This window comes from Hippoglossus stenolepis, chromosome 15, assembly GCF_022539355.2.
Source record: "Hippoglossus stenolepis isolate QCI-W04-F060 chromosome 15, HSTE1.2, whole genome shotgun sequence".
NCBI lineage: Eukaryota > Metazoa > Chordata > Actinopteri > Pleuronectiformes > Pleuronectidae > Hippoglossus > Hippoglossus stenolepis.
Window position 1 is genome coordinate 15,249,012 of NC_061497.1, and position 27,596 is coordinate 15,276,607.

The following is a 27,596-nucleotide window of genomic DNA, read 5'->3' on the forward strand; positions in this document are numbered from 1 at the left end:
GCTTTGGGTGTGTGTGTGTGTGTGTGTGTGTGTGTGTGTGTGTGTGTGTGTGCGTGCGTGTTTTTTTCCTGATGGGGTTAAGTGCACCAGGAGTGTGATGTGGTGATGGAGGGAGGATGAGAGGGATAAAAGAAGAGGAGACAGAAAAACGAGAGGAGAGATCCATTAGCTAATGGATGTGTTCAGTCCTGTCTCGTCAGACTTTCACAGACTCTCTCTCTCTCTCTCTCACACACACACACACACACACACAAAACAAGCCATTGAACTGGCCTGTTTTTTTTAAATGTGCATGTGTGCATTTAGTACACAAATCGACTCAACTTATTAAAACAAGGCCTAAAAGAAATTCACAAATTGTACTCACGTCAACTGTAAAATGTGTCCACAGTCTCCGTACACGTGTGTTTGTGTGTGTATGTGTATGTGTGTGCCATGAGAAACTAATTGGTGTCAATAAGACATCTGTGGCTTCTCTTTGATTAAGCCTGCAGGCTATAGGAATAGAAATATAACACCTCACACACACACTGACACACACAAGCACACACTGCCTGTGGTCGAGCTGATAGCAAACTCCAGGCAGGGCCCATCTGTCTCATTACAGAAACGGGTCTCAGTAGAGAATTTGTATTGTTTATGGACACACACACACACACAAACACACAAACATGGGCACAAACTCTATAGTTGGCAGTGCTGGTAGCCTTGCTCAACATCAGAGCTGTTGGACACAGAAACAAGTTGATGTGACAGAAGAATGGAGAAATAAAAAAGAAATAAAAGATTGAGTAACACTTTAACCCACAAGGACCTCTCTGGTTTTACTGGAATAGAGCATTTGAATAGAGGAGGTCAGTGATGGGTGATGAGTCACATTTCAATCTGTGTATTTCACTTTTATTTATGTTGCAATCCTACAGCTTGAAAGCACTTTGAACGGCACTGATCTGGATGAAAGGTGACAAAGTCTGGGAGGTTGAAATTTTACTCAGCAAAAATGAAGACACCAAAATCAGAAATTGACAGAATCAGACACAGGAACTTAAGTCTGTGCAATTTAACATTGGTTGATTCAATCCTCAGACTGCCTGGGGGGTTGGTTTGTGACCTGAGGATCTGGCAGAGCATTCGTGATGGGAGGCTGCGAGGAGGCTGTGACCTGGATGGGGCCTGTCCTTGGTGAAGCTCTCGGCCTGAGCCTTGTAACCGTCTGGGGCTGTGAACTACATGTGTTCAGTGAGCAAACTGGTCTGAGTTAAGGTTCAGGTGCAGGGAGGTGGTGCCTCTAAGAGTAGAAAGGAAACTCCTAATATACAAACTGTTTGTCTTGGCTTGCTGGTGATGGCGAGTGTACATTTAGGCGTTACCTCTTGTTTAGAGCTGGACGTTGAGTAACCATGTGTCTGAGAGCAGGACGTCTGCAGTGATGAAGCTAAGCTGGCGGCCGATGGTCAGTAAATCTAAAAACTGCTTGTTAACGTGCGATGTCTTGAGTGTGAGGACTCGACTGATCAGACATCTGAGAAGTGATTTCTTTTTCAGAATTTTTCCTAAACAGCCCCCGAGTGAAATGTCTGGAGAAGGATAAGTGAGCCCATAGGAAATAGAACAGGAAAATGTACAGAAAATTGATATCGGGTAAGTGGACGTGTTGATAACGTTCCTAAGAAAAGAGGGTAGCAAAAGAATACACATTTCTCAGGGGAAAAAAAGAGGAGCTATACACGTAGAAGAAAACGATGAAGATGTCAACTTGGAAAGACAACGAGTTTCAAGAGGTTTTGGTGATGTGCTGTAAACTGTCATGTCATGCCTCCTGCCTGCTCTACTGAGGTGACACCCCTGGTCTCCCTCTAGCTGAAAACAGGACATTTTCCTGATTTTGCAAACCCGTGTAACGCGGACTATCAAGCTGCGTTCTTAAAATGTGAAAGGCAAAATCCTGAAAAAGTCCAGGCCCAAGTTTCTGGAGCTCATATCTGAAAACGACTTGAGAAAAGAGCCCAAACACAAATCAAGTACAAGAGATGGAAACCAGGCAAGAGAAACAGGAGACTGGTGGCTGGACCAAATCAACCTGATGATTCATCGACGCTCTACTGGCTCCTAAAGAGGACGACTAGAAACCTCCCTTGCTTGTCGCCGCCTCACTTTAGATTTCCCCTCTGCTGTATTCTGTTGTTTGAGTGACAGTGATTCGCAAACAAAGCAAGAAAAAGAAAAAAAGACGCCTTTTCACAGAGAAGAAAGAACTTTAATTAAATATAGTGACGAGTCAAAAAGTTACTTTACACTTCAAAGTTCAAAATAATAATAAAAAATCAACATTATCATCTTTACAGTAGTTTCCTCTGTACTTCCACACCGATACTGCTGATAACGTGTGTGTGAATGATGACCGCCACTGAATCCAGACAAGCCGCGATGAATGTGTTCACTGTTGTTTGACAAGTGCTTCATCATACTTCATTAAGCCAAACCCTCTATTCACTTCTTCCTGTACAGGTATTTAAACTATGTAATATACAAACACAAAAAAAACAAAAAAAACATCCTTCAACTTTAATTAAAACATCACATTTTTCTTTTTAAGGGAAAAATGATGACACTCACACACGCTCACACACGCTCACCAACAGAAGAGTGGTCTCCAGACCCATGTTTGAGATAAAATAAATAGGTGGCTCATTTTTTTTAAAGGAAAAGTGAAGGAAAAGAAAAAGCAGAAGGCAAACATACAGAGTATTAATAGCGCAATCAAAACAAGGTGGGGGAGGGAAATGAAGAGAGGACGGGAGCAGAGAGAGGACAGAAAACCTGACTGGAGCAGGAGAAGGGAGCGAGAAAGAGACATTTGTTCCATCCATCTCTTTCTTTCTTCATCATTCCATGAAAGACAAACACAGACAATCATATTGACAAATTTGTAAATGCTACGTCGAGATAATGCAACAGAAATATGCAGACTTTAACATTGATGATACAAAATGAAACTTCCATAACTTAGAAATGATTTAAAAAAAAAAAAAATACACCATGGCTTCTTTTAGTTTGATTGAAATGAGCAGTGGAAGTTTGGCTTTTAATAAACAGACGATGTTATATAAAATCAAATAACATTCAGGTCCTCTGACATTAAAAAAACAACAAATCAGAACATGAGAACATAATGAAGGATGTGAGTTTTCGGGGTTTTAGTTGATTTCTGGCATTTGTCATAGTTGATAATGTTCCTGTTCTTTCAACCAAGTTCTTGAATACTGCCGCCAGTCGGTCTGAGGCTACTGACTTCTGGCTGAGAGGGTGTTTTTCACTCATTTAGCTTAAATCAGAAATTTTAGTTTGGGTCTAGTTAGGTTTTCTGTCCAGTAAAATTCCCTTTTAAATGGTTTCTCGTTGTGGCAAATCTGAAACCTGACGCTCTTAAACAGACAGTTGTACATAAAATAACATTATTGGCTTATACTGCTTGTGACAAGAAAACACGTGTAGAACAGCAGGGAAACTGTGGCATAAGACTGTTTGAGCATCAACATCTCAGAATAAGGGCTTTGGCAAAATGAAGAGAACACAAATTAAAAGCGTTAAGACTATAGAATCACACACAGTGAGGTGCAAGCTCAGACTGCAGGGCTGAGGGAGCAGTGACGTTCACAACAAACCATCAGGGACTTTCCACACACTGCTAATTTAAGACATGTTGCTCGGTCCTGCGCTGCAAAAACTGTCCCATGTGGACATGGAGTCTTTACTTCTTAAGAAAATATGTGCAAAAGTGGGATGTAATTATGGTTTAAAGGAGACATATTATGCTTTTATTGAGGTTAATAAATTGAATTACTTAGTAACAATGTTTAGAAAACGAATTACTTTCCTCGTACTGACAGTTGCTGCAGCTCCTCTGTTCAGCCTGTCTCAGATACTTGGTTTTAGCTCCTGTGTCTTTAAGACCCCCTCCCAATAAAGCTCACTCTGCCCTGATTGGTCAGTTGGTGTAATGTCCCAAAACTTGTTCTGTCATGTTTTCCAGTCAACCTGGAGCTCCTCCTTCCCCAGTCTGCCCTCCTTACCTGGCACCTGCCTTTAAAAAGCCTGAGAAGCTTCCGGCTCCCCCTCTCTCTCTGTGCAGCCAGGATCAGCAGCATTGCTATCAGCCACCACTCTTTACTTGTTAACTTTAAAATACAATAAACTCGTTTTTGCATAACTTAGTTGTTGTTTGACTTCTCTATGTTGCTTCCCTTGAGCCGGGTGGTAACAGTTGGCCCAATCTGTTGTGATTGGCCAATCACTTGTAGAAAATGTCGGCCTCTGCTCTCGCTTCACTTGTGAGGGGGTGGTGTCAGACCAACCGCTAGGTGTGGATTATGCCGACTATTGACGAGGTGTTTCAGTTTCGTTTACTGCTGAGGGCGCAGACTACGGTGAACTTTTGGCTTTTTAACTTTTTCACCTTTTACATAAGCAAAAAAAATCTATATAACACACTAGAGGAAAGAAAAACTAAAAAAGGCAAACTATGTCTCCTTTAAATGCAAAGTTAAGTGGGGCAGATTTGAAGCCATTGTACCTCAGTTAAAGAAAGTATTTTTTTTTGACTCAGTGGAAGATTTAACGACTCGACAATTCTTGCAGCGCAGAATTTAAGACACACCATTGGCTAGTTCTCACTAGATCAGTGGGCAGGTAACACAATCAAATCTGATTGGCTGTCTAATCACACAACAAAAAAACAAAAAACAAAAAAATGTAAGTCACAGCAAACCAAAAGAGGGAGTTAAGACAAAAACATGAGATACATAAGAAATCAAATCTCACAGCAAAACCTAAGTCAAAATGGCAGCAGTCTTTAAGACATGTCCCTTAGAGGTCACCATGGCTGCGTCCAACTTAAAAACAAATCAAATGGTCACAGGAGCGATGGACAGACTCATTGGCAGAGTTGTTGGTTCAAATCCTCGACAGTGAAACTGAAGTTGGCATGAATTCATCACACACCTCTGTGTTAGGTTGGAGCGTCATTAATTTATGGCCTTTTTCCAACTAACTCTATCACCAAGGAGGTTGTGTTTTCACCCCTGCAGGTCCATTTGTTGGTTGTTGTGTTGTAAGCAAGATTATGCAAAAACTTCTGGATGGATTTCTACAAAGATCAGGCGTGATCGGAAAATCTGGCATGTTTAGGGTACTGATATTTATGTGTGCGCAGTTTGGTGCGGATCCAAATACAAATCAGTATCCAGCGAAATTAAGTGTGGTTTTCATTTGGTGGAGGTATGTGCTCCACTGAGTGCCATTCTAGTCTATCTCTCTCTCTTGAATCTTGAAACTAGCATGGTTCAAAACAAAATTCTTCTTGGTTTGATGAGTGACTGAATTCTCTTTCTCTCGGCAGAGTGTTCGCTGAAAGGCAGACTTGCACTTTTTCTACAAAATGAGCACACAGGAGCATCATCAGCATCAGTCGCAGACAGGAAGCATCTGAATCCATCAAGCTGAATGATTGAATGTAGATGAAAGATTGTGTGTGGATTTGGCAAAGAGGAGTCAAAGTGTGTGCGTGTCTGGTTTGGCTTGTCTGCGTCGGCTAGATTTGACCCTGTATGAATCCCTGCAGCCTCTTCATCATCATCATCATCATCATCATCATCATCATCATCATCATCATCATCATCACGGTTTTGTACTCATCATCAACACCATCATCATCGTTAGGTATTCTTCACATTATAATCCTTCATTAACGACCAAACTTCATAAATAGAAAATCCCTCATGTAGGTTATACAGTTAGAAGATGATTATCACACGTTAACTGCACAAAAATTAAAACAAATCAACAATCACTCAAGGGAGGAAGTGGATTCTCTCCAAAATAAATACACTTCCAGTGTCCATGGAGAGTCATGATGTAGGCGTGGCCATTCTCCTATAAAAGCATCAAGGTGTACAAAGTCTAAACAACTTATTTCCTCGCAAACATTTGTTTCCTTGCAGTTGTTTGTTTTTTTCCGTGTTAGAAAGGGCCTGAGTTGGGTTTGTTCCTTCAGATAGGGAGGGCTGCTTCCATCCCCCGACCGGAGTCCGACTCCCACCGAAATCCTCCGCCAGGATCGGTGTGAGTGTGCTTGGTTCATCTCACACACACACACACACACACACACACACACACACACACACACACGCACGCACGCACGCACGCACGCACGCACGCACGCACGCACGCACGCACGCACGCACGCACGCACACACAGTCATGCACTCACACCTTTTACATGGGTGGGACAATCATTCCAGGGATTGCTGCCGGGTGGAAAGAAAAATAAACAGAGGGAGAGGAGGGAGGGAGAAAAAGACAGAATTTTTTTTAAACACAGCCAAATATTTTCATCGTCATAAAAAAAATAAAAAATCTCTCGTAAATGCATCAATATGTTTTCCCATCTGTGCAGCTGTGTGACTGCAGAGACATTTAAACATCAATAGAGGAATAAATCAGTAAAACTGAGCGAGGACACGTCATTTGAGTTGGCTGTGAGAGACGATGCTTACACACAAACACGCACATGTAACGCAGAGCCGGAACAGTTGGCGTATTTTACTATATGTTTGTGTATATGTTTGTGTGTGTGTGTGTGTGCCTTAGAGATTGCATCATGGTGTGTGTTGTATTTAAACCCAAGGGATGGGTGTGAACACAGAGCCCAGCCCATAGTGACACACACACACACACACACACACACACACACACACACAAAATACAACAACAGACCATAGAAATAATTAAATGGTTTTATATTTCATGGGAAGTGGAAACTGCGAAAGGAAAATAATTTTGTTTAGACAAAACTCTACAAATGCGAATGTTTCAGCCAAACCTCTATTTTTTTCTGTTTTTATGCCCACCCCCACCCCCCCAAAAAACACGGCCAGGTATACTGACAGTATAAAGTGTCAAGAGAGTCGAACAGCTGTCATTGTTGATCGCTCCCTAGTAAGCTGCCAGCATGTGATCACAGAGTGTGTGTGACAGAGGAAAGCACTGTGTGTGTGTGTGCGTGTGTGTGTGGTGTTTATGTCAGCTGTGCTTTGAGGCTAAGCTTTGAGTTCCCACACCCTCGCTCGCACATGCTCTCTCTTACTCACTCTCTCGCTTCACACACACACACACACACACACACACACACACACACACACACACACACACACACACACACACACACACACACACACACACACACACACACACACACACACACACAAGCTAGCGTAAGTTCACACACACACATCTAAACAAAGTCAGTAACTCAGAGAATTAAATTCACTGTGCCAAATGTCTTTTTTTGGTTTCTGTAAATATCCAACTTCCTGTCTTTTGTTTCCCAGCCAATTGAAAGACAGAGAGGAGTTACCAGGCAACAGATCTGCGCTGTGGGATGAGAGGTGAATGGAAAACTTAACGCAGGCATAAGATGAAGTGATGTTAAGAAGGAGAGAACAATGAAAGACAGACGACGTGAAGGAGAAGTTGAGGTGAAAAAGCAGGAAAATGAGTGAATTGAGTTATGTTTAAAGTCTTAAATGAATTGGTCAGTTTATCGGAAGGAGCAAATGTGAGTGGTTAACAGAGAGGACCGAAGAAAGAGCTGAGGAACATACTTCAGGTGAAGGCCAGGCCTTGTAGAGAGCTGGCTGTTGAGTACTTGCTAGAGTCCACAAATGTCTGATCTGGTAGAGAGAGACGGGGACCGAGACATGACAAGGGACGGGTGGAAGTTCAGAGGAGTAACAAGAGGAAGGGTTACAAGATAGAGAAGGAAAACAGAAGAGAGGAGAGAAAAAAATTTGGTTCATCCAAAAGGTGAAGCAATACAAAAAGAGAGTGGATACAAAATGTCCTCAACAGAAAAAAAGTTCATTTAAAAAGCCTAAAATGACCTAACCACACAAACTTCCAGTTATTAAATAGGCAAATAATCACGTCTTTCCAGAAAAATACTGAAACAGTCACAAGTATTGAATGTCAATGCAACGTGATGCTCTTGTGTAATGATGTGGGGAAAAGGTTAAGGTGATGATTGGGCGTTTCAGTGCAAAACTTCGACACTGAGCAGTGTGTTGTGTGTCCTCTATGACTATAAACACTGGTTTAAGATGTCAATAGTTCAAACTATGACCACGCATTAGTCCAAGCGGATGTCGCAACTCTGACACGACTCTGCAGTGATGGACAGATGATTCAAAAGTTTCGCACTTGGAGTTTTATTAGTTCTGCGTGTTTTGGTCATAAATCAAACTCCTGGACAAATGAAAACAAAATCTGAGGATGTTTCACTGTGAGGAGGATGTGAATGCATGTAGAAAATTTCATGGATGTCTATTCAATAACTGTTGAGGCATTTCACTAAATAACACAAATATGAATCGAATAGTGGCCAAAGCAGAGGATCACAAAGTCAATAAGATTAATTCCTAACTTGTGTGATATTAGGTCATATTTGATCAGGTCCTGTGAGAAGAGGAAGAGGAGGATGTGAAACATAACTGGGAGGATCGTGACGGATGAGTTTCCATGGGGGAACCCTCCCTTCAAGCATCCTCTGGCTGACTGGCTGCTGTCATGGTAAATTACCTTGGAGCCCATTGCCGTTGGCGCTGGTGCATGAGGGCGGAGGGGAGGAGGAGGGCCTGACCACCGGAGCAAAGGCCGACTTCTGCTTAACGGCCGCCGACACCATGTTGGCCGGAGAGAAGGAGAAGACGCCAGAAGAGGAAGAGCAGTTGGAGGGGAGGCCGGTGGAGGAGGCCATGGTGGGACTGGATGGGACAACTGGAGCGGGAGAAATGAACATTGGGAGAGAGGAGAGGAATAAAGAGAAAGAGAGAGGGAGAGTTGTGGGATAAAGAGGAGAGGGGTGGATTGAAGATGAATGGTGAAAATAAAGATGAGAAATGATTTATTTCATTCTTAATTTATTGAATAAGAATTTATAATTTCATCAGATAAATAAGAAATTCTCCACTTTATGTGAGACATAAATTCCTGATATATATCACACTGACGCACATTACACGCTTCTAGTGAGAATATACAATATGTCCACAAATATAAGGACACGCCTGTCTGAGAATGTGTTTCAACTATAGACTGTGTATAAATGAATGACAAATAATCCCACGGTGGCCGGCTGCAGTATCGCTCATAAACCTCACCTCCTCCATGTTAGTGGATGGGACAAGTGTGAATTTTTAAGGGGTGAAATGTTGAGAATGACTTTTGTGATTGGTCATGCATGGGTGTCAGTGGGACCTCGATGCCACGGCTCCTTCTCCCCATCGCTACTGCACAATTCCAAGATGGTGGCGCCCATATCTGGGATATTTTAGCTTCATTTTTGTGCAACGGGAGGAAGTGGAGATGCGTCGTCCATCTTTATATACAGTCTATGGTTTAGACACAAGTTTACAGCACTAACTGAGCCCTGACCTCAACCCCATCCAACATTTGTGGGATGATTTTTTTTGATTTGCATAGTTCAACAACTCACAGAGCCACAATCAAAGATCTGTCCCTCCAAGAGTAGCAGAGGCTGTCACCACAGTAGATCACTCTCCATTGTCCCACTATCACATGTGGGTGTAATGTTTGCATGCCCACATAGTTTTGTCCGTGTGGTTTATTATGTAAATAAGGCACTTTGTTCATTTGATGAGAAGCGACACATGAAGGTTTTCAGTTAAGTCGACTGCTCCCAAGTCAAACATCCACATCCGCATCCACCTGCATCATCAGTGTGAAAAATTTGAGCAAATAAACAACGTCTCTCTGTCTTCATCCATTATCCTATCTCTCTCTCTCGCTTTCTGCCAAATGGAAAAGAGATGCAATTAACCAACAGAGAGAAAAGAGGTGTGGCTGTCAGATGAAAGTCGGCAAGCGGAGAAGGGAGGAGACGGACGGAGGACAAAATGGATCTATGGGCTGGGAGTTAGTGATTGTTTTTGAAGACACAGAGACAGAAAACCCCAGGGGGGGAAATCTCCACACAGCAGATCTGAGACTTTCACTTTATGTCCATTTTAGTCTTTGTATGTGCACGTGCACACCAAAGTTTTGTTCTTCTCAGCGACAATGTAGGAACTGTATTCAAGATGTGCATACACGTATATGTTTGCGTATCGGGGGGGGAATGTGCACACTCACTAGCATAAGGCGAGTTGGCTGCAGAGCCGTTGAGGAAAGTGGGCGAGCCTCCCAGGTTTGTCATGCCTGTGTTGTTAGCGTAGCCGTTCATGGTGCTGGTGACTGAGGTGTAACTGGTCTGCTGGGGCGTGGAGCTAGGCACATAACCGTGAGGGGACACACTACTGCTGCTGCGCACGAAACCTGCAGGACACAGGGCGGAGAGGAAGACGGTCAAAGTGAGAACACTGGAACATCTGCACAGTGACAACTTTATAGCTTTTTTAGGCAAATAGCTAAAGGTTTTCACAGGATTTCACAATAGCTGCAAGATTATTTGGCAAGATAAGAAAATCACAAAATAGCACAAGAACAAAAATATAAGAAACATATTACTACTTACTTGAGAACACATCCCAATTAATGCATTTTATATATCAGCAAATTCTATGTATCTGTGTTAATAAAGGTCCTTATATCATGTAAATATGTCATCACACTGGCATTGAGCAAATCCAAGGTCTCACCCTGATTGGCCTGTTGAGGTTCGGAGACGTTGACGGACAGCTGCCCTGCAAAAGAGTTGACCCCCATCATGCCGCTGTGGGAGGAGCCGGAGAGCTGGGAGTGTCCTCGGGGAACGCTGTAGAGAGCCTCTGCGATGTCCGCCGCACGCTTCAGGATGATCTCCTGCACGATTAGGGAAAAACCAAAGAATAATTATTGAAATGAGAACTAACGTATACATGCTTTCACACTCCGTCCTCTTTTCGTGTATATATCTGCTCCTTACCTGGTTGTTATGGGGCAAACCATAGAGGGCTTCCACCAGGTCGGCTGCTCTCTTCAGAATAACCTCCTGAGAACAAATGAAGGAAAAATTTAAGAGTTTGCTTCTAGCTTTCTTGTGCTCTTCCTCTTATGTCGTCTTGGGGGTCAGAAGTTTGAAAAATAAATCTAAATTATAATTCACCAATATGTTAGATACAGCTTTCAGACACAGATGCAGGCCGATTTCAAAGAACGACACAAAAGTGATTTAAAAAATGTGCAATCTCTCTTTCCTCTCATTCCCACCCCCCCCCCAAACACGCCATCAACCGACATCCGTTTCACCATCTATTCATGATAAACAAATTGCTCTTCACTCCCTTTAAAGGGAAATAATCTGCTGTCAAGTCGAGTGCTTTTATGCGTCTTCATGACATCTCGAAGTGACAGGTATTTAAAATATACTCTGAAGTAAATCTGGAGTGCTCAGTGGGATCTTCTCCTGTGCATTGCTGTTCAGATCTGATCACATGTGGGCAGTTTTTGTCCTGAGCTGCTCTGTTGCTGTGACAGACCAGACAATCCTTCAACAGTTCTTATTTTCTTATGTTGTGTTTTATTATAGTAAAAAATGAGGTAGAGGTGAAGAACTTAGTCGCAAAAAGACCTGGATGTGCCTCACTGTGACAGTTCTTTCATTTCTATTCACCTCCAGTGATGGGAAGTGTTATTAATTATTCCTGGAATAATGTTTCCTGGTTATGTTTTAATCTTCCCCCTCAATTTTCTCATCTCTGTCTGTTCTCTACCCAGGCTCCTCTGCTCCCTCGATCCATTTTCACCTCTCTCGCCACCACTCCCTTCCCCCTGCTTTGCCTCCACATTGGGAATTGTCTCACTTATTTCCCCAAACCCACAAACACATCAACAGTTCTCTCTCTTTTTTTCTCAGCCTCTTTATTGTTTCTCCTCTCTTCCTCACCCGCCCACTCTCTCGATCTCTCCCTCTTTCGCTCGGCTCCCACCCCGGGGTCTAAGGTGTCTTGTTTAACAGTTAATGTGTTGTCGTTTCCACAGCGTGAGGCCGCCCGGCGACAGAGAGAAAATTACTCTGTGCTTCACAGTATTAACCTGCACTGTGTGACACGCACACACACACTTATGGATGACTGCCTGTGCGCTCTCCTGTGAGTTTGTGCCTGGTGGAACATATTGCCTCTCCATCAGTGTGTGTGTGTGTGTGTGTGTGTGTGTGTGTGTGTGTGTGTGTGTGTGTGTGTGTGTGTGTGTGTGTGTGTGTGTGTGTGATATGTGAGGTCACACAGCCAGTCAGCAGTTTTAGTGTGCCTGTCCATGGTGCTAAATTCAATCTTTTACACATTATTACAGCCAGGCTGGCTCTCTGTTAACCTCTCTTATTATAAGGCTGTTGAGCTAAGCAGCTCACACACTCTCACCCACACACTCACATGCTTGCAGACACACACACACACACACACACAAACCCTAACACTATAACACTAACACTCACAGAAACCTGATCCTGGATGTTCGAGCGGTTCCTGTAAGGCAGTAGCTGATAAACGGGAAGGAAAGATGATCCTCTGGTAACATCATCATTATCAGGTCTGCAGACACGACATCACTCAAAGCCTGCGACTGCCGGGATCGATGCACTCTGAATACTGTGCCTGTTTACGTCTTTCATAATTGGACACACGGCTACTCGCATCGCCTTATTAATCTCTCTCAGGTTGCGTCTGTAAATAAGACAGCATTGTTCGCCAGATTACCTGCTGCTTAATATGTCCTGCTTCCAGCTGCATTGTGTTGATATGAATGAGACTAAAGGTGTTGTTGCAGATCTGTCCGCAAACTCTTAAACTTATGAAGTACACTCTTTGAAAACTGCAACAGCAATACACCAGATGAATATGCATCTCTGATCCCATCTGATTCGTGTGATCATGGAGAGACAGATGTCTTTATATCTTTTCAACATCTGGCGGGAATTAGTCTCAAACCACATCCTAAGGTGATTTCAACTTACAGATTTGAGTCTGTGTTGAATGCTTCTTGTTGATTGGACAGCTGTATGATCTGCCTGAGATTCATTAGGTGAACTATGTGGGACACCTGCACCACGAGGTGAGCTGGTGGTCGCCCCATATACGGAGGCTTGAGACCCGAAAGCAGTCGCAGGTTTGATTCTAACATGTCCTGTTACCGCATGTTTTACCCACTCTCTCTCTCCCCTTTTCTTACACGCCCAAGAATATCTGTGCTAGATATAAAAAATATATCAAACTTAAGCTTTAATTCTAATAGTCCGCGAGGAACAGTTTATTCTTAACCTTAGAAAGAGTTGTTTGAGTCCATTTACTCACAGTCTTCACAGGTAAATAAAGTGTTGTCAGTAAACGTATTTGCGTTAAACCCTTGATGTCTATGTGTTTGCATGATGACGTGCAGATCAGTCACCTTCCTGGGTTTACAGTGGATGATGATGAATTATGACAGTGATGGAAGCTGGCTTTGAAGCACTTCTGTTTTTAATCACCGATTTGCGTCCTTTCTTTGATTCCTCTAATTACCGCAATGAAAAATGATTTTAAAGCTGTAATCTCTAATGTTTGCCTTGATTCATGTGATCGTCCTACATCGTCTTTGTCTGCTGTCAAATATTTATGGAGTATACGCCTGACAGGCACTTGTCTCTCATTTCATTTTCACTCTTACAAACACAGTCAGACACAGACAAAATTAGGGAAACATGAAAGAAAAGATAGATCTGTCGGCAGAGAGAGAAAATAACAGGAGGTCTCGAGGTGCTTTTACTGTTCTGACCATTTCTAATGTGATAATCATACATCACACACACACACACACACACACACACACACACACACACACACACACACACACACACACACACACACACACACACACACACACACACACACACACACACACACACACACACACGTTGTATGCATTAGGACCAGTGGAAACGCTGAGCAGACTATCTGTGGGGTCAGATGTGTGTGTAACATGCGTGTGCCAGGGCGGCACAGACATGACACACACGACTTATTCTTCCTTAATGCTGGTACATTAGCCCCTTGATCCGCTTCTAATGTCCCATTAGGGATGCTGTACATGCAGGGTCACACCTCGCACAGGGATGATGTCATACTTAACATGAGGGCAAGGAGGGATGTGGGGCCAATCACACACATGCCCACATAATTAAAAGTATTGATTTGTGCGCACACACACACACACACACACACACACACACACACACACACACACACACACACACACACACACACACACACACACACACACACACACACACACACACACACACACACACACACACACACACACACTGCTAATAATCTCACTGCTGATTGAGTGAAGAGAGAAAGAGAGTTCCATGGTTTCACGTCTGTGTGTTCATGCATCACCAGGATTACTCATACACGCCGGTGCTGACCTCAGTGTGATGCATGACATCAAAATGAGTCGCATAGCGATGTCGGCTGAGTGAGTCACAAAGGAAGTCACCAGTCTGACGGCGGTGACACATACAGTACTGGTCAACCTTCCCAACCAAGACTCCTTCACTAGCAGAGCTGATCAGTAAGCAGATCTCATCCTGACCTCAACCTGAACCAAACCAAACCACAGAATGAAGACAGTTCCACATTCAATCATTTCTTTAATAAATAAAATATTTTTTTCATGCTGCCAAACTAGTGCTATTTTCAAATGACTAAAACCTGAAGCTTGTTCTTGTCAAGTAAACACATTTTCTACCTTTAATACCAGTGGCAACACTATGAATTCTATGCGTTTCAGATATGCTCTCTTCTAACAGTCACAGAAGTGTTTAATAACAATACAGGATGCTCAGCTCTGGCAGGAAATTCTTGTATAAAACACAATTGCAGAAATGCAATTCGTGCCAAGACATCACATTTTATTCACTAAGTTGAAACAATGAGAAGACCTTGACTGTTTTTTAAGGCTGTTTTTGTCCAAGAGGGGTGATTGATTTCTTTGTGCAGCCACAGACACGTTTCTGCTCCTTCTTCTCTCCGTTTCAGACAGATTTTCCTCACGGGCGATTAGACCAGAGTATAAAAACTGCTGTATAGGTTCTTGATTATCAAACATTTTCAGATTTTTGGCGAAACTGAAGAATTTCTCAAGAATCAAAAGTCAGAATTGTTCAATTCTGAACCAATATTCACTCTTGATTGTACTGAGAAGCTACTGGTTGGACAGTGTGTAACTGGGGCAGCCCCACATTGCTCAAAGTGTTCCGTTATAGTTTAAACTGGACAGTGAAAACAGTCTTCAGGCATCATGGTGTAAATCACTTTATACAGTAACTGTATGTGCACTTGGATGAAGGCTTAAGAGATCATTGTGACATAAAGTGGCAGCTGAATACTGGTCTGTGTGTGTGTGTGTGTGTGTGTGTGTGTGTGTGTGTGTGTGGCCAGCAAAATCCCCTGAATGTTCACTGAACAATTATAGAATCGGCTGTTCACTGGTAATCCTCTCATACACTCCACTGCCCCGTCTGTCAGTCTGTCTGTCAGTCTGTCTGTCATCTGCCTGTTTGTCTGTCTGTATGACTGTTGTCGTCGGTCTGTTGTCTGTCAGTCCTTCTGTCTGTCTGTTGTCTGTCTGTTGTCAGCCTGTTGTCTTGTCTGTTAACTTCATTATAAGGGCTGATCAATACTCCTGACGAGCAGGCAAGTGTGTGTGTGGCGCCAAACAAAACTATCACCCCCCCACCCATATTAACACACACACACACAGACTGCTGGTGGGCAGCAGTAATAAAGTCTCACGGTTCGATCAACCACTAGGCTGCACAATGATGAATTACCCAGCAATGCACACGCACGCACACACACACACACACACACACACACACACACACACACACACACACACACACACACACACACACACACACACACACACACACACACACACACACAGAAACAGGTACAAATGTGTAAAAGGAACCAAATTCGAAACAGAATAAGTTTAAGTCAGCGTTGTGTTCTCTGTGAAAGTCTTGTTTTAAAAACTGTGAGTGATCTGGGATGTTTTTGGTACCGTTTTGATTCTGTTAGTCTCTGAGAAATGCAAAATATGGTGAAGGTGCTATGATGATCACTGTGCAGTTCTTGGGGGGAGCGACAAATTCAGACTAATCGCTAAGAGAAAATACCTTTACAGATTTGTTTTCCTGGATTCTTTGTCACTCATTGTCTTTTGTAGTTTCTCAGGAGATTTGGTTTCCTCTAGAAGTTGAACTGTTAAAGTTTGTTTTTCATCTCGTGCACTATGAGACAAAAACAGTGACAAGTCGCTGTGTTTATAGATCAATAGTCCTTCCCCATGTTTGGCTCTGATTAACCTCTCTGTCGTCCTTTGGTTGGATCTGATCCCTGATCAGTGCATCCAGCTTCTCAGTGCAACCTGATAGGTCTCATTGTAGATTTGCCTGAAAATATCTTGTGTGATGATCGTGTTGCTTATAATAGGCTGATGATCCATGTTAATGGTTAAAGAACAGGGCAGCGGCAAATACAGGTCACGTTCTGGTTAGGGTTATGAAATCAAATGATCTGGTTAATGATGCTGGTTATAGTAAAATAATGAAATAAATTTTAATTGCAGATTAGTGAGAGGATGCAAACTCTCATGAGAGTCACATGTGGCAACATAATGTCGACCTCTTTCTCTCTGCTCAAAGACAAACATCATCTGCAACAAAAGCTCAGTTAAATGATGATTTCAATGGCCAATAATTAAGTGCCAATTATTATTTCAATCAATCAATAAACAAAATATCGAAAATGCTAAATATTTGATGGTACTATATCTGCAATGTGACACGTTACGAAACAAAATATCTGCATTCGGCTGGTCGGGAAAAAACAAGATATTTGTTTGGACATAAAAAAGTTTGGCATCACAGTTTTAGTTTTATTTCACAAACCAAAATGTAATAAATGAAGTGTGAGAATAGTATTAAATTCATTGATTATTAAAATTGGTCTTATACTTGTAGCCCTCAGGCTTCCTGCGCTGGCTCGGAACACTGGCAAGAGACTCGCTGAATCGGCCAATATGCACGTAATAACTTTGAAACTCTGCTGGACTAACTACTTCTTACCGAATCTGCAAAAATTATGATTGAAAAATTCCCTGCTGTAACCATTTGTAACCGCTCCTAAAAATAGTGTAACTTTACACAGTCAAATGTTCTAACAGTCTAAAACACCCAATTTTCCTCATTATAGCGAAGCCACAAACCCAGAGTGTTTGTCCAGTTTCACAAGTTGACTCTAAGTTTTTTATTACCAGCATTTAAACAGCAACGAGCTCATTAACGTCCGAGGCTAAACACGTTGTAACGTATAGTAACGTCCACTGTAAACAAGTGAGAACAATAAATGTTTATGACGATAAATCCACAAACTTCAGCCACATTTGAGGTGTGGAGTGTGTGTGATGTGCTGAGCGCGGTTCCCACGGTGATAATGCGCATCTACATTACTAATGATTGCTAACACATGTGCAGGAGCCACGGTGTCGGCACGGCCGCGATGACATCGCAGCATCACCACATCATCGCATCGTGACCAGCGCCCATGCCTGGATGATGTCACAGCAGAGGCAGCCAATCCTGGATCAGCTCCAGTGGGCATGAGGAGCCAATCGAAAGCAGCTGTTTGAAAAGGTCGTGACCCCACCCACCCAGGTTCTTACCCTAGTTTAAAGTGAATGTGGTGAGCCTGCACGAGCACACACACGCATACACACACACACACTTTGAAAGAGTCCCCTCTGCATGTACAGATCAACATGACAGGGTTTCGTTTTCAAAGCCGAGCTCATCTTTTGGTGCTAATTGTTTACATCTGCTGATCCTTTAAACGCTCTGCTTGATCTCCAGCTGTTAAACAAATAATCAGATATGACTTTCTGATCTGGAGACAATTCAAACACTCACCCTCCAAACGAGGGTTAAGCAGCTCACACACGCAGAGTTCACAGAGAGGTAAAAACACAAGCCACCAGAGATTTGAAAACACATATTCGGCTGAGAAATTCAAAAATAACACAAACAAAACCCACACGGAACACAGAAACGCATAATTGTTTTGTTCTTAGTGTTTTGAATTTATGTGCGTGTGTCTGCGCGCTGGTTCTTTGATAACAGAGCAGCTCTGTGTAGCTCAATGCAACTGAGCAGCTGCAGATTCGATCTCCGTAAGCGCAAGTCAGTCCTCCTGAAGTGTCCCAGTGAACATCATCAAGTTCACTGTGATTCTTTTTGCAAAAGGTGAACATTAATTATTTTTGTTACCTTCGGCAGCCTCTCTGGGTCCCCGGGGTGTCGCGGGATGACTTTCTGAAGCCTCTGGAAACCGTAGTCGATGGTTGGTTCATTCAGTGCTGCAGAGAACAGAAGCGGAAATGTGCTTTATTGTTTGGAACAGACAGATCTCATGAGACAGGCACTTCCTGAGTAAGTCTAGAAAACGGTGCCTGTTCGGAGGTGATGTCACGCTGGGGTGGATGCGATATAAAAAGTTCTAGCAAAGAAAGCCACAATTCAAGAATTCTACTACTTTTCGGCCGCTGGTCGACATTATTGTCCCCTAAAATGACCAAAGTACCACCTCTTTTAAAAACCAACAGAGTAGATTGTATCACTAACAACAACCTAAATAAGCTGGTTTATAATGCAATTAAGTATGTGCAACATTTGATATACTAAATGTGTATATAGATATGTTTATTTTTCACTTCCTTTTAAATGGAAAAATAAGTCATTAGCTGTGGTGAACGCTATCTGATATTGGTTAAAGCCACATTTGAAGATATTTCCCACTTCCTGTTACCAAAAGGATGTTGTGTCTTATTTGCTTCTCCCTCCTTTTTGCCGCAGCGAAGGGTAAACATGTGTGGTAAGATTTTCCATTCCACCATCTGCTCTTTCTTGAAGCTTCTACTTTGTTTTTGCACCCTTAACCTCTTTAATGGTGTTTTCAACCAATTCCCAACAGTGTCATATAATGTAAAATACAGCAATGGGGGGAAGGAGACACTGACCAGTAAGCGTTGATGGGAAAAAAGAAAACTGACTCTTGCCCCTTGGAGAATAAAAACATAAAAATATGCAGATTTCCCAGTGGGATTTCATATTTAATCTAACATGTCTGTCTAAACATCCAGTTGATGCAAAACAACAGAAAGCTAAAGCTGATGATTGTGTACATGAATCAACCAACAGTAGTGAAGGCTTCCAGCTCACCAGGCTCCCTGTCTCAGCAGTTTCAGCTGGAAAACAAGATATCTGACACAAGAGTCTTGTTTTAAGCAACAGTGTCCTTGTTTGAAAACTAATGTTGAAGCAGAGTAAAGGTATTAAAATGTTATAGTTCACACTTTAATGTTATTTGTGTTCAATCTGAGTTTGAACACATGATAAACAGATACAGAACATCGGCATCTGCGCCAGTGAGCAGGGGGTTGCAGGGACTGGTGGGTTGAGGAATGAAGAGAAAGGATAACATCCTATTTAGTGACATTTTGTTTAGGCTTTTCCGTGTTGAAAGATAATGAACCTGCTCAGCATGATCTCGAGGAGGCGACAGAAGCCTGTGTTTTAGAGAGGGAGGTTTGGGAATGAGAAGATGTGAATAGGAAATCTTGCTGGAAAAGTGTTGCAGAGAGAAAAACACATCTTTCAACAACTCTTGTGTGGAGATTCTCCTAAACCAGAGCACTCAACCGCCGGCTGCAACTCAGGACATCGTTTACCATTAAATGTGCAGTATGCAATTTCAATTCAAACAATAAGTATAAACCCCAGCCCGTCCACTCCTCTCTGCATTGGCCAATCGGCTTGCTCCCTCACTGCGAGGGACACCAAGCCACTCAGCAAAATCACAACTGTTTGCTGTCCTCGCTCCCAAATGGTGGAACGAGCTCCCCATTGACTTCAGGACAGCAGAAAGTCTACACATCTTCCGCCGCAGGCTAAGAAGATGGTCCACGTTATTCACGTGATGCAGCAAACTGCAATGAATAATCATGATCCCAAAAAACAGACGACTAACTGGCTAACTGGCTAGCAGTGTGTTTTTTGTAGCAGAGACGGGCAAAGCCACGGGGAGTGGATACAACATCATTAAAAGGCTAATCAAACTAAACGTCCCGTAGCCTTGAATGGAATTGGGGATTTCTCTGGGTTTGAAGATTGTTGGAAACATTATGGATTATGAAAGTCAACAAAATATATAAAGTATTTTAATGACTTCCACGCTGAAACTACAATGACGTACTCAGGCGCTGCTGTTTAACAAGTAGGGATCGGTGGGAGCAGCTGTGTGATGGTTTAATGCAACATATAAATGTTCAGAGATGGAGAGACCCGGTGGAGTAAGTAATGGTGTCAAAAGCATCAGTATGATGATAATAGTGCAGGTATAATCTAAAGGGCTTTAAAGAACGTTTAGAGTTCACTTTAATGTTGCAATTACATTCTTCTACAGTCTTTATCCAATCAACACGTCAATCAACTCGAGCTCTGAAAGCTCCGTCAGTCAGAGTGATGAGTATTATGTGTGTGTGTGTGTGTGTGTGTGTGTGTGTGTGTGTGTGTGTGTGTGTGTGTGTGTGTTTATTTATACGTGTCTTCACCCTATTGTTGAACCTAAGGTGTGTGTGAGTAAGAGAGAGAGAGGGAGAGAAAAATGGAGATAAAGAGATGTAGGTGTGGGGTGTACAGGTTGTGTGCGTTTGTGCTTCTCTGTGTTTGTGTGCGTGCGTGCTTTGGTGCAAGTGTGTGTGTGTGTGTGTGTGTGTGTGTGTGTGTGTGTGTGTGTGTGTGTGTGTGTGTGTGTGTGTGTGTGTGTGTGTGTGATGTCCAAGTGTGCAGCTGGAGTGATATTTGGTACTTTCCACATCCAGCTTTCATAAATTACTTGCAGCTGAATGTCCTCTGTGCTGTTTTTTTTTTGTTTCTTTTAGCACATGAGTGTGTGGTTTTTATATGTAAGTCTGTTTTATTATCACATCACACACCCAATTTTCTGGTTTCTGTTGTGTCCGAAACCACATAATTTGTTAGCAGTATAAGTTCATAAATTGTGAGCTGTAAAAATACCAGATGTGAAGCTGTCAGGAACAATACCTTCCCCCTGCTCCAAGGAAACTTATTTCTTAAGATTATGATTTTATGATTCACATGTGATAAATGCATCAACACAAGAGAAGAGAAGAGAGAGAGGAGAGGAGAGGAGAGGAGAGGAGAGGAGAGAGAGGAGAGGGAGAGGAGAGGAGAGGAGAGAGAGGGAGAGAGGGAGAGGAGAGAGAGAGAGGAGAGGAGAGGAGAGGAGAGGATTCAGGTGAGAGGAGAGGTAAGTGAAGGAGGAGAGGAGAAAGGGAGCATATGTTAAACCATCCAAAGAAAGAAAGAAAGAAAAAAAGAAACCCAGTTATGGTTGAGAAAAACAAAACGACAAAAACAGCTGCCTTACAGTCGGTGGGATATCAACTGTCAGAATTAACTGCCAGTGTCAGATCCACACTGTTTGCATCTCTGGAGACATTTAACCGACGCCAACTCTAATATAACACACACACACACACACACACACACACACACACACACACACACACACACACACACACACACACACACACACACACACACACACACACACACACACACACACACACTAAGACACGTATACAACAGGATGACTTTGTGTGGTTTGGATCCCTAAGGTCTTAAGTGTCTCCAACGGACCCTTTATTAATAGAACAACATGTTGTTGATGGCTTTGTGTAGATTTGTTGTATGTGTGTGTACTTTGGAGCCAAAAGGTCGGGTTTCTTCAATGATTTCTTTCCGCACTGGAACAGAAATAGTATCAGTATCAGCAGAAAACCATGCAATTGATTAAAAAGGCAACCGTAACACCAGCTTCAATAACCAAATGCACCCGTCTCCAACCTCGCAGAAGGTATAGAAAGAAAGAGTTGCTGGTTTGCATGGATCGTAAATGGACGCGTGGAAAAAAAGAAAGAATTCTCTCCAGCACAGAATATACAGTATCTCAACATCCACTGCCCATTGGGCTGAGGAGGTAAAAGTAATGTGGTCTTTTTACTTTATGTATTGAAAAATTACAAGAGGTATTATCTTACAGCTGGCAAAAAGGCATGTCCAGCACAATGCGTCAAAGTGTCTTTGCTGGTTTCAGACAAACACACACGACATTTTCTTATCCATCGTCCACAATGTTGAGCTAATGGACGTTGCACACATGGGTGTCGGTCTTAAAGTGTAGTATGTTTAATAAGTGGCAACCTAATGTCTAAACTGATTGTTGACGCATTGGTCTTTTGAGGCAGCGGCATGCAATTGTGCAATTGACCAAAGAAAGCTGCTTTTAATTAATTGTAGCAACATTTCACTATTTAAAGAGTGGATAATCAATCTGAGCCTACATAGATGGGCCCACAACATGTGTACACTGCTTGTGACACATCATCTGTCTCTATAATATAAATCTGCCATGGTGCAAGTGAACATTGCCAAGTGCACTTTCTCCGTGCGCTTTAGACCATGTGCTTAGACTGTTAAAATAGAGCTGTAAGAATTTACAACCGGCCTAGCAACCCTGTGAGAGTCTGGAGTATTTTGGGCTACATGCTAACATCATGAAGAACATTTATGTATTCCACCAGGGACTCCCCACTGAGAGCTCTTTTTCAAGATTGTCCTGGCCAAGAAAGGCAGCAGCAACAACACTGGGTCCCATAAAAAAAAATGCTAAGGAAACACATTGTGAACAGATTGTCACAAGCTTAAAATACAGGGGTCACATGGTATGTGTCCCAGACCACTAAGTCTCCAAGACATGTCCGTAGTTTCCTAGGGGATGCACGGTGAAGACTCGCAAACAAAACAAAAGAAAAAAAAAATGGTTCCATTCCATGTAAGTTTCATGACGGCTGCATGCATCACTGTTGGAAAACAACTAACAGGGACACGTCAGCCGAGGAATTGGTGACATGAAGCCTGAACCTGTTTCATCTCAACTCATTCTGCCACCCTGCTCCCCATGAAAGCATCCCAGCATGAACCCCTCCTGCTCTCCTTTACCTCCCCCCTCCTCACGCCTCCCTCTGTTCTGCTCAGCCCCCCTCTTTTCTTAACTACACCTTCTGCCACTTTCATCCAACCCTCCGTTCTTCCATCACTCCTCCTCCAGCCCTCGCTCTTCCTTTCAGAGGCCAGCGCTGCCTGCGGATCAATACTCATAGAAGTTTCATGAGGACGGACCCTCCACTCCTGTTTCACAATAAAAATGTGAAGAGAGGAGGGAGACAGAGGAAAAGCACAAGGGGGGAGGGGGGGTTGTGTGCGAAAGAGGCATGGCGAAATCGGGTAAAAAATATCGTCTGTGTTGAAGCTGTGTGTCTAAGATTTATTATACAACAGTGACATTTTTCTTGTCATCATTTGGCAGCCTTTAAACAAAAGAGTGCAAAGAAGACAGGAGAGGGTGGGCAAGGGAGGACGAGGAAAAAAACAGAGAGGCCGTGTGGGTGAAAGGACGAAGAGGGCTGATGTAAAAGGAGAAGAAGAGGAGGAGGGGGAGGAGGAGGAGGCGAGAGGAGGTGTGGTGAGATCGATTCTCTGGCCAGCCAGCAGTTCAATACCACTGAATTATTGCTTCATTCTTCCCCTTATGAGATGAGATCTCTTTCTCTCCAGCTCCTCTTCTCTTGGTGACTCTCCGTGCGTTTGTGTATGTGTGTATGTACATGTGTGTATCTGAATACGTGTGTCAGTATATGTGTGATCCACTTAGGAGCGGATCAATACTTTACAATTTGGTTTTAAAAGTCCACCTTTCTTTTTGTCTTTCTTTGGTGACTTGTCTCTCTCTTCCTTTGTCTTCCTGTCTGTCTCACCCTCTGTACTTCAGTCTTTCAGTGTCTCCTGTTGTGTCGGGAACTGAAAGTTAAATTCCTCGTAAAAGAGAGAAAAGTCAAAAAATTGTGAGGCGTTCACTAAAACTTCCTTCTCACAGCTGAGGTTTGGATCTTTATGCAGCTGCATTGAAGATAAACCAGCTCTGTGTGTCAGTGTGTGTGTGTGTGTGTGTGTGTGTGTGTGTGTGTGTGTGTGTGTGTGTGTGTGTGTGTGTGTGTGTGTGTGTGTGTGTGTGTGTGTGTGTGTGTGTATGTAACGTCTCTGTGTGTGAGACGAACTATTGATTGTCACTTTGTAACATTGTGTGTTTATATAGAGTGTGTGATGCAGGGAATGTTAATGTTTCCCAATAGGCAGATCAAGCAGCCATACGGCGCAGCGTGTGTGTATGTGTGTGTGTGTGTGTGTGTGTGTGTGTGTGTGTGTGGACTATGTGATAGACCATCTGTTTACCAGACTAGTCACCATCTTTCCCTCATATCTCTCTGATTTACAATTACTTTCAACTCCTGCCCCTGTTTGAAAGTGTGTGTGGTAAGTTGTGTAAGACATGACTCTAAGCAAGTGTGGCTTTGTGTGTCTTTACATCTGTGTGTGCGTGTGTGTCGTTGCACAATCGCGTGTGTGCGCTCTTGAGCGTGTTTAATTGCTCCGTCCTTACACCCAGAGGCAACCACAGCTAGAGCACCAAGAACCCACGACGGCCAATCAGCTTTCATCACCAGCGACCTTTCACCAGTGACTTCCAGAACCAAGTCGACCTTGAGGCGGGGTCAGGCAACCGCAGTAACGGATCACGTTTCCTGGGTCACATGTTGAAGTGATCAGCCAATCGCGAGGTCACAGGGGGTCACTGCCGCCCAATAGGAAAAGCAGTTAGATGCCAGACGGACCAATTACCAGTCGGCTCGCCTCAGGGTCAGACCAAAAATGTTTTGACTGAAGAATATTAAAGGAAGAACTCAGGCAGAGTATGTTTGTCTGTACAAAGAACTTATTTAACAATTGACATAATGATCTTATTTAATGTGCTAAATGTTGTTTTGTTTGACTGCACTTTACACAAAACCAATTAGCATCTAGCTAAGGTACCGTACGTCCTCGTCTAGTCAGCCGATGTCTTCTTCTTCGATTTTCATATTGTAATTATTGAATTTATATATGCAACCTGTTGCTGAAGGTGATTTTATTGCCATTTACAGACACAAACTTGGGTGTGGACATTTTCCAGAGTTTGCCTTTCACATATGAAGAAGGCAACAGGAGATTCTGAGGCTCAGACATGTTCACAACAACAGCTGAATGTGTGGAGCATTGAGGCGTGCAGGAGGCAGGACCTGACATAAATTCTGCTGTAAAAATCACGTGTTTTTTGTTACAGCACCAGTAGAACATCATCGCAAAAAAATCTTTCCAATCTCATTTAAAGCAACTGACATATGAATTGCGTTATCACATACAGCCCCTCCAGAAAGTTTCAGGAAAATGTCTGAAAGCAGCTTATGTTAAAACTTCCTTTCCTTTATTCTGAACGACTGCAGCTGAAACACAAAACTCATCATTTCCCTCTGCGTTCTCAACAGGAAATATTAAAACTTTCCCGAACCTGACACCGACTGTAAAACTGACAATTTATTCATGCCAAGTTTTTTCATCATCATTGATCAGGCTTAAATCCTCATCTTTATCTTTGGTTAATTACCAAGGTCATTAAATGTCTCGTACCTCTAATAATTCATAGAGCAGCTGTTTTATTTGTCTGTCTCTCTCTCTCTGTAAATGCCGTCATCGTTACGGTGTGATGGAGCCATGTTGAGCAGATCAATACCAGACATCGCATCACCTCAATCCATTTCCACATGTAGTGTATGTGCGGACAAAATGAGCAAACACACACTTACACACACGCGCGTTTTTGTCCTTTCTCTCCTCTGAGACAGGCTCGAGATCTTGAATTTAGCAGGAAAACACTCGGTCACAGTCACGAATCCGGTCAGAAATCAGACACACTTTTCCAACATTGGGTATTTGTGTGTGTTTGTGTGTGTGCTCAATGTGTGTGTTAGTAAACTGGGTGTTCTGGATGATTTCACTAATGACTTCAGTATGGAGCGCTATAAAGAGCAGACTGTTTAATTGTAGCTGGTTTTAACGAGCCTCTGATTATGGCAACATTCTAACGAGTGTGGGTTGTTAATGGTGACTAATCTGCAGTCATTAGTTCAACACTGTCTGGCCTGAGAGTGAACTGCAACTCATGGATGCTACACACACACACACACAGGAGAAGGCTATTACATATGCAAACAAACATTTCACAAACAATGAAAAATGAAACCTGCTCTTGAGAAACAAGAAGAAAAAAAGAGTGCACATATGTGTGTGCTTTTACCATTTGAGTGTGCGTTTGAGAGTGTGTGTATGTGTGTTTGTGAGCGTGTGTGTGTGTGTGTGTGTACAGTGGACATACCTGTATAAATGAACCTTCCTGGTGTGCCCTTGCAGAACTGTTTAGATTTGTAAGACAGAGTGACCTCGACGACCCCGGGAATGTGTCTGGGAGGCGTCTGCACCCGGATGGCGTGCGGCGTGATCAACTGCAGGAAGAACGTGGCGACCAAGAGTCAGTGAACACAAACACACATCAGCAATACACCTACATCTTAAGTTTTGATGGGATTTTGTTGAATTATGTCGTATTGAAACACCTCTGCATCAAAACAACCAAGAACCATTTTTGACTTCGAATCTGACTTTGGATCCAGTTTTGATCACTGCAATATGTGATAATCTTTAAGGATGCTTTTGCGTAAACGTGCTTCCTGGAGCTCCACTCTTAAGTTTATTTAAGGTTGTGGGTTGAGATTATTGCATTTGCACTTGTTAATGTGGTGAAAGGCATCGCTTGCTGAGCTGTATTTACATTTGGATTTGGTGCATGTTTGCATCAAATTTGATTTACAGATCCTGCATGTGGATTTAATGTTTGCAGCAAACATAGAGTTTTATGTTGTTTTAGCTAAAAATGTAGAATACATTTGAAATCAATTTAAATCTTCTCAATAGTAAAAATAAGTGTCTCATAATCTTAATAATAATTCATGAGAAAGTAATATTTGTGTTGGGCTATTCGGGGCAAACCATTTAGCATCATATTTGTAGGGATGTTTCTCAAAAATACTTTTTAGTATTTGGCAAAATATGCGTAGGTAGGAGGAAGCGATAGAGATGAACAGAAAGTTGGCAAACATAACCAATCACTTTCCACTAAGATTTTTCAAAACTGTTTCTCGCCTCGGAATCAATAATGAGTGCAAATGAAACATTTGGTTGGCCAAAGTCCATTAGGAGCCAGTCTGAGGAACGCCAAGAGAGCTGAGTCAGTTTGAACTGAACTGAACTGAGACTCTGTACACATGTTAGTGTGTGTAAGTGTGGCTCTCAACACTGTAAACAAACCCCTCAGCTCTTAACACACACACACGCACACACAAACTCATCCACGTATGCCAGCATGTACACACACACACACACACTTAGTGTTGTTGTTGGAAAGGAGCCATGGTCGCTCGGCGCACAC

General features: G+C 42.7%; 1 protein-coding gene across 4 annotated transcripts in view; it reads right to left on the bottom strand.

Annotated features, from left to right (window-relative positions):
- Window positions 1–2,235: 2,235 nt before the first annotated feature.
- Window positions 2,236–27,596, bottom strand: part of LOC118121902 (transcription factor COE1-A) — an 85,560-nt gene continuing 60,199 nt past the window's right edge. For 2 of the 4 annotated variants that reach the window (XM_035178145.2, XM_035178144.2), the window contains exons 10-17: window positions 26,487–26,613; window positions 18,365–18,453; window positions 10,979–11,044; window positions 10,713–10,875; window positions 10,207–10,389; window positions 8,635–8,832; window positions 7,662–7,730; window positions 2,236–6,305 (exon numbers count right to left, since the gene is read on the bottom strand). In XM_035178145.2, coding sequence (XP_035034036.1) covers window positions 7,663–7,730; window positions 8,635–8,832; window positions 10,207–10,389; window positions 10,713–10,875; window positions 10,979–11,044; window positions 18,365–18,453; window positions 26,487–26,613 — 894 coding nt within the window. In that variant the 3' untranslated portion in view covers window positions 2,236–6,305; window position 7,662. The remainder of the gene's footprint in view (window positions 6,306–7,661; window positions 7,731–8,634; window positions 8,833–10,206; window positions 10,390–10,712; window positions 10,876–10,978; window positions 11,045–18,364; window positions 18,454–26,486; window positions 26,614–27,596) is intronic. The other 2 variants (XM_035178147.2, XM_035178146.2) reach the window with 1 other exon arrangement.